This window comes from Wyeomyia smithii, chromosome 2 (genome assembly GCF_029784165.1).
Source record: "Wyeomyia smithii strain HCP4-BCI-WySm-NY-G18 chromosome 2, ASM2978416v1, whole genome shotgun sequence".
NCBI classification, from domain to species: domain Eukaryota; kingdom Metazoa; phylum Arthropoda; class Insecta; order Diptera; family Culicidae; genus Wyeomyia; species Wyeomyia smithii.
This window is the reverse complement of record NC_073695.1, coordinates 99003425-99013030: the sequence shown is the minus strand read 5'-3', so window position 1 is coordinate 99013030 and position 9606 is coordinate 99003425. Positions and strand designations below refer to the sequence as shown.

At 40.9% G+C, this 9606-nt stretch overlaps 2 protein-coding genes and 1 pseudogene across 2 annotated transcripts; 1 reads left to right on the top strand and 2 right to left on the bottom strand.

Moving 5' to 3' along the window:
• Positions 1-1041: 1041 nt before the first annotated feature.
• On the bottom strand, positions 1042-2400 carry LOC129722730 (uncharacterized). Its single transcript, XM_055676420.1, has 2 exons — positions 2260-2400; positions 1042-2206 (listed from the first exon to the last, which is right to left on the bottom strand). Exon 2 carries the CDS (start codon positions 2147-2149, stop codon positions 1271-1273), a length of 879 nt encoding a protein of 292 aa, XP_055532395.1. The 5' UTR covers positions 2150-2206; positions 2260-2400; the 3' UTR covers positions 1042-1270.
• Positions 2401-3554: 1154 nt separating this feature from the next.
• LOC129722310 (eukaryotic translation initiation factor 3 subunit I) lies at positions 3555-5061 on the top strand. Its single transcript, XM_055675659.1, has 3 exons — positions 3555-3695; positions 3832-4058; positions 4125-5061. The coding sequence occupies exons 1-3, from the start codon at positions 3693-3695 to the stop codon at positions 4873-4875; spliced, it is 981 nt and encodes a 326-aa protein (XP_055531634.1). The 5' UTR covers positions 3555-3692; the 3' UTR covers positions 4876-5061.
• A 2094-nt stretch (positions 5062-7155) lies between these two features.
• Positions 7156-8310, bottom strand: LOC129719776 (eukaryotic translation initiation factor 3 subunit I-like; annotated as a pseudogene).
• Positions 8311-9606: the final 1296 nt, after the last annotated feature.

The following is a 9606-nucleotide window of genomic DNA, read 5'->3' as shown; positions in this document are numbered from 1 at the left end:
GATGAAAGACATCCTTCTACGCATATGGCCAAAATTTACCTACTGCAGAGTTATTCACTATTTTCAGTTTTCGATTGTGTTTGCCTTCAACAAGGTCTAGCAGAAGAAGTGTGATAGCTAGCTCAATTCTTTTGGTTTCGTTGGAAAGCTGAGAGAATTTCGTAATCAATAATGTCAAAATAACACCCTGTATACATGACTTTGATTTGTTAATCCCAAATCGTTCGTAGAATAATTTCTAGCAGAAATAAAACACATCCAATTAAGTAATCAAAAACACTTGAAGTAAAAACTTGAATAGGTACGTATTGTATAAACTTGCCATTGAGAACAGAACCGATGCAAATCCTCCGGTAACCTTGAGACGGGAAATGTTGTTCTTCTACAACGCTTACGGAATTTAAACCCCAAGAGCTTACATCTTCTCTGCAGTCTTAGGACAGTATAAGCGCAGCGAAAATTCGACACCGGCTGCTATCTCAGCAGTTTAAATCAGCTGGACGTTGGATATTTCTAACGTGCTACTTCTAGCGTCGGTTTACAACCTTCAGAAACATCCGACTGCGTTGATTATTGTAAGTAAATTTCATTGTTCTCTACCCGCTTTTAACCTTGAGACTTTTTGTGTTTTAACCTATTGGTATGTACCTTTTGTGTGATCGCACTAAAAATTCGGATCCTATTGTTATAAATTTTCAAAATTACGAGTAAATTAAAACAGTTAAATAGTTTCAATCTACCTTCTTGTTTTATTACATCTCGATTAATTACTATGAGAGTGCTAATACAATTTTTATGAGTACCTACAATTAAATAATTCCATACTATTTACTAACTACTATATTTACAACACAAGAATCACGTCAAAGATTTTAAAATTCTGCAACAAGTTCTGAATATTGAACACTGAAATATCGATCATAAATTTCGAAAGTACTCATTATCAATAAGTACAATTTTCTCTCACGCCTAATTATATATGTAGATACTTTCTTTGATTTCACAACGCCATATGCCCAGAAATATTCAAGTTCTAACAAATTTGATAATCCGAGTTTTTATTAAAACTTATACTGCTAGGCTTATTTTTCGTTGGTAAAATAAATATTTCAAAATTCTAAATCTAAAAACTGTGAATACTTTGAATGATTAAACTAAACAACATTATTGTCATGGGTAATACTTCGAAAATGTGAAACGATACTGAAACTGTAACTTCTTACCTTCAACGTTAGGTAGTACACAGTACTGTTAAATAACCTTATTGGTTTCAATCCAAATGAATTCGATTCCATCGTTCTTGATTGTGCAGCAGCGAATTGGACACCGCAAGATCGTTACCGTCAAGGAAATTGTTAGGTGTACTCGTGATGATTTTGCAGTGATACTTTCGTGTAAATTTGGACAAAACATATTTCTTGAAACTTCCCTTCGGTTTCAGGGAACGCAGGTTAAACCGTTTTCGTGATCGTTTAGGCTTTTTTCCTGTGCTAATCGATCCTGCATCGTCACTTGCGTTTTCTACAACTGCAGCGTCAAACTGAAGTTCCCGTCGAGCCGTACTAGAAACATGGGAATGTTTTGTAAATTCAAAATCACAACTGACCCAGGATTCCGAGCGTCTGGAGGCGGACATCCGATTTGCATTCTTCAGGGCAGATTTATACAAAGGAGAAGCATCTCTTATATGCGTACGGCTTTTCTTGTTGTGCTTCGAACTACCCGTGCTTAACTCTTCGAACAGATCGCTTAACCCAGGCGAACACGGTACGCATTTGATACTTGGTTCCGCCAGAAACTTTCTTTGCAGACTATTTTCTTTAACTATGGTTTGCCACTTGATCAAACAGTCCTGGCTGTGACTATTCATTATATGCTTCGGAAGTGCAGATATGTAGTAGAATAATGCCCCACAGTACGGACAGATGTTACTATCACAAAACTTAATACTGGAATCTGGTGATTGAACAATTTTCGACAGATCTTCTACGTGGTTTTTCAGCAAATGATGCCGGAGAGTGAACTCAAATAAATACTCGTCAGCGCAGAATGGGCAGTGAAAATATTTAGAGGATGAGAGCAAGATTTTTACAATGTTTTTCACCAAATTATTTAGATCTGCTTTTTCCTGACCGTTAGCTAACTCCATTTTGCGCAGTGCTTAACCTCAATACAGAATACTGAATTCCTTAATACATTTCTTTTCCTGAAAAATCAAACATTGTTTTTTGGAAAATGAAACTAAACTGAACAACTGACCTGTTTCATAGACATTTAATTTGTACCGGTGTCGACTCACAAACGAAATTGTAAACGTCCTCAAAATGATAGTTTTGTCGTTGTTTTGATTAGAAATGAAATGAATGGAAAAGGCGAAGAAGAAAGCGGACGGCATTCAATATATTCAGTGCTGCCAAATTTTATTAGAAACTATACCTACACTCTATCAAGAAAGCATCCAAATTCAAAAATTTTATTTTAAACGTTAATTAACTAAATTGCCTTATCGCAGGCGGTGTTATTAACAGACGCGCAATAAGTAACTTCAAAAACACCCACCAAGTTGGCTTACAAACTTTTTACTGAATTTTCAACATCTATGCTCTTCACACTTGTAATTTATTACCGAGAACGGCACCACTGAGTGCACTGAGTGGAAGTCCAGGGTCCAACAATGCTGCTTTTTTTTCTGTATGGGCTTCCTCACTGCGACCAGAATCGTAGATCTATTGTGAGATATGCCCGGGTGTCTGCTGTATCCCGCACTTCTGTTTATAGCAATACCTCTATTGAGAAGTGGCATGCTTATTATAATTGTTCATCAGTGCTTTGTGTGTAATGTGCTACTCTTTCTTACACGCTCACTGTTCTACTATACCGATACTCGTTCCTCTTGCCAAATATCACGAATTATAATTCCCTGGAGAAGTTTCGTCATGCGTCCTTCTAGCCAGTTTTATTGATAAGAGGGACTTATTTTTTGTTAAGAGGAAGTCACGCAAAGGTATTTGTTGATTTTAGCGTAAAGGAAGGTCAACTGGTGGGGATCCTGAGAACAAACCCATGCTTAAGTCCTTTTTTTTGACATCGGATGGCCTGGTTCTACTAAGATTCGAACCCACGACCATCCGCTTGACAAAGCGGACTCTGTAACCTTGCGGCTACGCAGCTCCCCACCAACAATGCTGCTTACTCGTTAAGCTAGTAAATTGCTCATTTAACTACCATAAGGTTTGATTATTACGAAACAATATATTGTAATATATTTGCAGCTCTGTAAAACTTAATTTATTGACTTAGGAACCATTCAAATATTACATAACGCGGCATTTGGCAATTTACAATACCCACCCACCCCCATGTAACGCAATTTTACATGTTTGCCACATGCAATATGACGCTCCGCTGAATACCCCCCCACCCCCTAGAGCGTTATGTATTATTTGATGATCCCTTACTCAATACATATAATAAAATAAACTTTAGAGTGTAAGGTGTTTTTTGCTGCAGGTTCCCTAACAGTCATTTTCGGCTGTTAGAACTTTCGATTCTTTGCTCTAGTCTCTGTTCTACGTTTTGACAGTTCAATTCGCTGACGTTTTGTTCCTTTCATTGCAAACATTTTTCGAACGTCGATCTTGCTGTAGTTTTTTTGGTGAATATTGTGAGGAAACGGGAATTCTGCAAATAAAATGGTACGTGGAGCAACATAAATTTTAAGTTTTCTTACTTCACAGTAAGAAATATTTCAAAAAAATCTTGAAATAACAATATTTCGAAGGTACTATAATTCTAACCTCGAAACTGCCTAATCGTGTATTTCGTTCGCAGAAACCGCTGATGTTACAGGGGCACGAGCGTGCTATCACGCAAATAAAATACAACCGGGAAGGAGATTTGATTTTTTCAACTGCAAAAGATCACAAACCGTCGGTATGGTTCTCGCTGAATGGTGAACGCTTAGGAACGTACAACGGACATCAGGGTGCTGTTTGGTGTGTTGATGTCGATTGGACTACAACAAGATTGATAACCGGAAGTGGTGACATGTCTACAAAGTAAAATATAACAATCAAAAGTTCAAAACTATCCGACGAACTCACCATCTGTTTACTATTTTTTAGATTGTGGGACGTTCAAACTGGCCAAGTCCTAGGGACAATCAAGTGCAGTTCAGCTGCCCGTACCGCTAATTTCAGTTACTCGGGAAACCAGGCTTCGTACTCGACAGATAAAGCTATGGGTAGCAACTCCGAATTGTTCATTTTCGACGTGAGGAATGTTGATTCTAGCATTAGTGATCAAACATCAATGCTGAAGTTCACTATGAACGAACAATCCAAGATTACTTCAACATTATGGGGTACTCTGGACGAGACTATTATTACGGGACATGACAATGGTTCAATCCGCATCTGGGATTTGCGCGCCGCTAGAGAGTTGAATTCTGTCAACGCTCATACCAATGCTATCAATGATATGCAGTTGTCGAAAGATGGAACTATGTTTGTATCGGCTTCCAAGGACACTACCGCAAAGCTGTTTGATTCTGAAGATTTGATGAGTCTAAAGACGTACAAAACTGAACGACCGGTTAATTCTGCTGCAATCAGCCCCATTCATGAGCATGTTGTTTTGGGTGGTGGCCAAGAAGCGATGGAAGTTACCACAACTTCGACCAAGTCCGGCAAGTTTGATTCTCGATTCTTCCATCTTGTTTACGAAGAAGAGTTCGCTCGCGTTAAGGGCCATTTCGGACCTATCAACAGTTTGGCCTTTCACCCAGATGGCAAAAGCTATGCGACGGGAGGTGAGGATGGTTTTGTGCGTGTTCAAGTTTTTGATGCTTCGTATTATGAGTACGTGTTTGAGTGAACGACCTTAGAATATTTGTGGTCAGGACTAACAGTTGATAAGAGAAGACATTGTCCAAATTGGTAAGGACTCAAAAGCAAAGTAAGTGGTAACTCTAGAGGTCGTTGATTGCTCAGTTCAGGCATAAACATGTCTAAAAATATACGACGGCATCTTTCTATGAATAAAACTTGGATGCTGTCAGAAGCTTATTTTTATTTGAAAGAAATAGTAGTAAACTCTTACCTTGGGGGGGAAAGCTCATCAAACCTTCCGACCCCCTCCGTAGCACATACTACGGAGAGCCAGGTGAACATCGATCTTTTTAACTGGAAAACGTCTGCAAACTATCTCTAATAATGATCTTTCGTCCACTGTATCACAAGCAATTGCGAATAGATGGGCGCTGGAGAGATATTGAGTGCATTGGGTACAGGGCCAAGTCCCCCCTGGGTGGCGCTGACGATTAGAGCGAGAGTGGGCGAACACGTGTGACAACGGAAATGTGTGCCAGGGGAGGAGTTTTCGCTGAATTGGGGATACTATGCTGCCTCTTCACAAATTAACCGCGGCGAGGCGGAGTTAGGTTTTCCGGGCTAGGCCAGTACGGGGCTGGGCCGGTGGGACTCTTCTGTTCTGCACCCGCAGAAAAACAGATCGATTCATTATACATAATTCATTGATATACATAAGTGTGTATATGTATACGTATGTTTGTATGAGGGAGAATTTGAATAAACAGAAAAAGTGAAAGTGTGAGCGTATGTGTATGTTTGAGTGCATATGTGCGTTTATAAACATGAAGTGGTTATGTGTGTATAGAAGTGTTTGCGTGCGCATTCTTACATACACACTTAACATTTATTTCTACAGTCAACATTACTGTTATTATCACCATTATTGTTACCAACTAAATTCAACAATAATTTTTGTTGAAGTTGGAAGTTGTAATCATAGTAGGTAATCCTAGTAAGAAGTTTGTTAGATTCTATCAACAAGTGAAAATTTCAATCATTCGTTAATAAACTCTCGTCCTATAAAGACGCAAGTTCTTCCCAATTCAAACCACTGTTTCAATTCTACCACATACCAAGAGGTTATGGGCGATACGCGCTGAGAACCGGCACACGGGAGCCCACAGTTTTCCGGTTCCGGATTCGAGAATTGGAAGTTCAGAGTCGAGAAGCTTCTGAAGTCAGCTGGATGCGGTGAAGAAGGACGCACCAGTCGAAGTAGCTGAAGCAAGAAAGTTTCTAGAAATGGACGGCAAAGCAACGAATATGATCATTTCCTTTATCCATGATGATTTACTAGATTTGATCCGCGAAAAAGAAACGGCCAAGGAAGTCTTGACCACTTTAAAAGGTGTTTACGCGAAGAAGTCGGTTCCATCACGGACACTTATACGCAAGCAGCTCGCAAAACTCAAAATGGATCAATCAAGGACCATTTGAAGATTTTCGACGAGCTCATCCGGAAATTAAAGTCAGCCGGGGCGAAGCTGGAAGAAGGCGATCTCGTTTCGCAGTTTGTCGCAACGCTCCTGGAATCATACGACCCGTTAGTCACCGCGTTAGGAAACCTTGAAGAGGACAAGTTGACCCTGATATCGTTCGAGAAAGGTTGCTGGCAGAAGATACGAAGAAATCTGACCGGATGACCGATGTGCATAGAGAAAAACCGTCGGCGTTTATTGGAGCCGAACAAAAACCCCAGAAGTTCTCAGGTAAATGTAATCGATGCAACAAGAAAGGACACATGGCCAAGGACTGTCGCAGCAAGATCCACGGGGAAGCAAACGTTGCAAGTGGTGAAAGAGCTGTTGAAAATGTCGGCAAGGCTGTGGCGTTCATGGGTGGCAGAGCATCTGAATGTAACGTTGGAAGAAAAATAACCTTCAAGCTGGATTCTGGAGATAGTGATCACTTCGTGAACCAGAAGGAATGTTTTGTGGCTCTTGAAAAAATGACGAAACCCGTCATCATCTCTGTTGCTAAGGACGACCAGTCCATAATAGCCTGGCATTAAGGAAAAATCATCTGAGTCAATAATCTCGGTATTCAGTGTACTGTGGACAACGTGCTCCAGATTTGCGAGCGAATCTTCTATCGGTGAAAAAGCTGACAAAGGCAGGAGTCACCGTGTTGTTCGGAGAAAAATCGGCCGAAACGATCCACGACGGAAAAACAGTAGGTGTGTGTCCAATGAGAGTCGATTTTTACGAATTGGACGTTTTTTTGGAGCAAGCGACTGCTAACCTGTGCGTAGCTGAAAATGCTAATCTATGGAAAGATGCCGTCGTACAATTTTAGACATGTTTATGCCTGCACTGAGCAATCAACGACCTCTAGAGTTACCACTTACTTTGCTTTTGAGTCCTTACCAATTTGGACAATGTCTTCTCTTATCAACTGTTAGTCCTGACCACAAATATTCTAAGGTCGTTCACTCAAACACGTACTTATAATACGAAGCATCAAAAACTTGAACACGCACAAAACCATCCTCACCTCCCGACGCATAGCTTTTGCCATCTGGATGAAAGGCCAAATTGTTGATAGGTCCGAAATGGCCCTTAACGCGAGCGAACTCTTCTTCGTAAATAAACAAGATAGAAGAATCGCGAATCAAACTTGCCGGACATAATCGAAGTGGTGGTAACTTCTATCGCTTCTTGGCCACCACCCAAAACAACATGCTCATGAATGAGGCTGATTGCAGCAGAATTAACCGGTCGTTCAGTTTTGTACGTCTTTAGACTCATCAAATCTTCAGAATCAAACAGCTTTGCGGTAGTGTCCTTGGAAGCCGATACAAACATAGTTTCATCTTTCGACAACTGCATATCATTGATAGCATTGGTATGAGCGTTGACAGAATTCAACTCTCTAGCGGCGCGCAAATCCCAGATGCGGATTGAACCATTGTCATGTCCCGTAATAATAGTCTCGTCCAGAGTACCCCATAATGTTGAAGTAATCTTGGATTGTTCGTTCATAGTGAACTTCAGCATTGATGTTTGATCACTAATGCTAGAATCAACATTCCTCACGTCGAAAATGAACAATTCGGAGTTGCTACCCATAGCTTTATCTGTCGAGTACGAAGCCTGGTTTCCCGAGTAACTGAAACTAGCGGTACGGGCAGCTGAACTGCACTTGATTGTCCCTAGGACTTGGCCAGTTTGAACGTCCCACAATCTAAAAAATAGTAAACAGATGCTGAGCTGGCAAAGATGGTATCAGGTATATCCGTGGAACCAGGTAAACTTAAATTTTGTGATACTTGTGTTCTCGGGCGACAGTGCCGAGAACCATTCAGCGGCACGCGAGTAAAAGCTGAAAGACCGTTGGAACGAATCCACTCAGACGTGTGTGGGCCAATCACGCCAAGCGCATGGGATGGCTCTAGGTACTTCATCTCTTTTATTGACGATTGCACGCACTTCGCAGTCATTTTCATGATGAAGAAGAAATCAAAGGTATTCGAAAAGTTCCGTGTTTATGAAGCAATGGTTACGGCTGCAACGGGTCATCGAGTCTCGAAACTCACCGTAGACCAAAGCAGAGAGTACTGCTCGAAGAATCAGGCAAGATTTTATGCTGAAAAGGGAATCCAGATAGAACCAACCATGATGTATAAAGACATGGTGTAACGATATGTCAAAAGCAGAATCGGCCATATTGGAAAAAAAAATTACCAGCGAGTAGGTTTGTTTATAAACAACTGGGGCATAAAAATTATCGCATCTCATAATATATCATTTGGATGCATTTAAATTATAAATATGTCAATGCTATATACCTTGCTATCAATATTCATTATTTAAGAAACAATTTCCAACTTAAAACACCTGAATTTGCGGTATTCAATTGCCTAGTTAGTCAGGATATATTAACAAACACGAAAAAGTTATTCGCTGTTGCATAGTGATGCTTCCTCTCCAACCCTCCAAAGTGAAAAAACGCTTCCTCACCCGCGCCTACTTTTTGATCAAATCGTTGCACCATGTTCTACTCATCATGGAACCAACCGTGGCGTACACTCCGCAGCAAAATGGAGTCTCCAAAAGGTTCAACCGAACACTGATCGAGAAAGTGCGAATGATGCTCATCGAGTCCAAAACACCCAAACGTATGTGGAATGAGGCTGCATTAACTGGTGTCTACATCATGAACCGTAGTCCGACAAATGCTATTTCGGAAAACAAAACCCCTTTTGCGATGTGGACAAAACATAAACCAGATATGATGAAGCTACGAGTATTTGGCTGCAAGGCATACGCATTGGTTCCTGCGCAGCAGCGCAAGAAACTAGATTCGAAGAGTCAGTTATCGGTAATGGTTGGTTATGCACCTAATGGAAGGTATAGACTGTGGAACATGGAGACCCAGCGCTTGTTCGTGGCACGAGACGTAAAATTCGATGAGGACAGTTGTCCGTACATGTCCAAGACTAATGTAAGCCCTGAGCCTCCGTTGATTGTTGCTGCTTACGATTTTGCAATACGATTCCAATACTGAAGTAAATCCACCAGATGCAGGAGGATTCTAGCAAGAGGGAGAAGAATCGGATGATGCTGTCGAATCAGATGGTCAAGAAGATGTACCAGGAAATACTCCCAACACACCGGCCGCGCTCTCTTCGCAACCAGATCCTGGTCATAGCCTTGACACGGCGACCACGAGGCACGGCGAACGGGAGCGCAAGCTTCCCGGTAAGTTACGAGACTCTTTGTTGGAGGATTATTTA

Coding starts and splice junctions, on each gene's coding strand:
- LOC129722310 (XM_055675659.1), top strand. Junction 4,059..4,124: donor AGTGGTGACATGTCTACAAA/GTAAAATATAAC, acceptor ACTATTTTTTAG/ATTGTGGGACGTTCAAACTG.
- LOC129722730 (XM_055676420.1), bottom strand. CDS start 2,149: ATGGAGTTAGCTAACGGTCAGGAAAAAGCAGATCTAAATAATTTGGTG.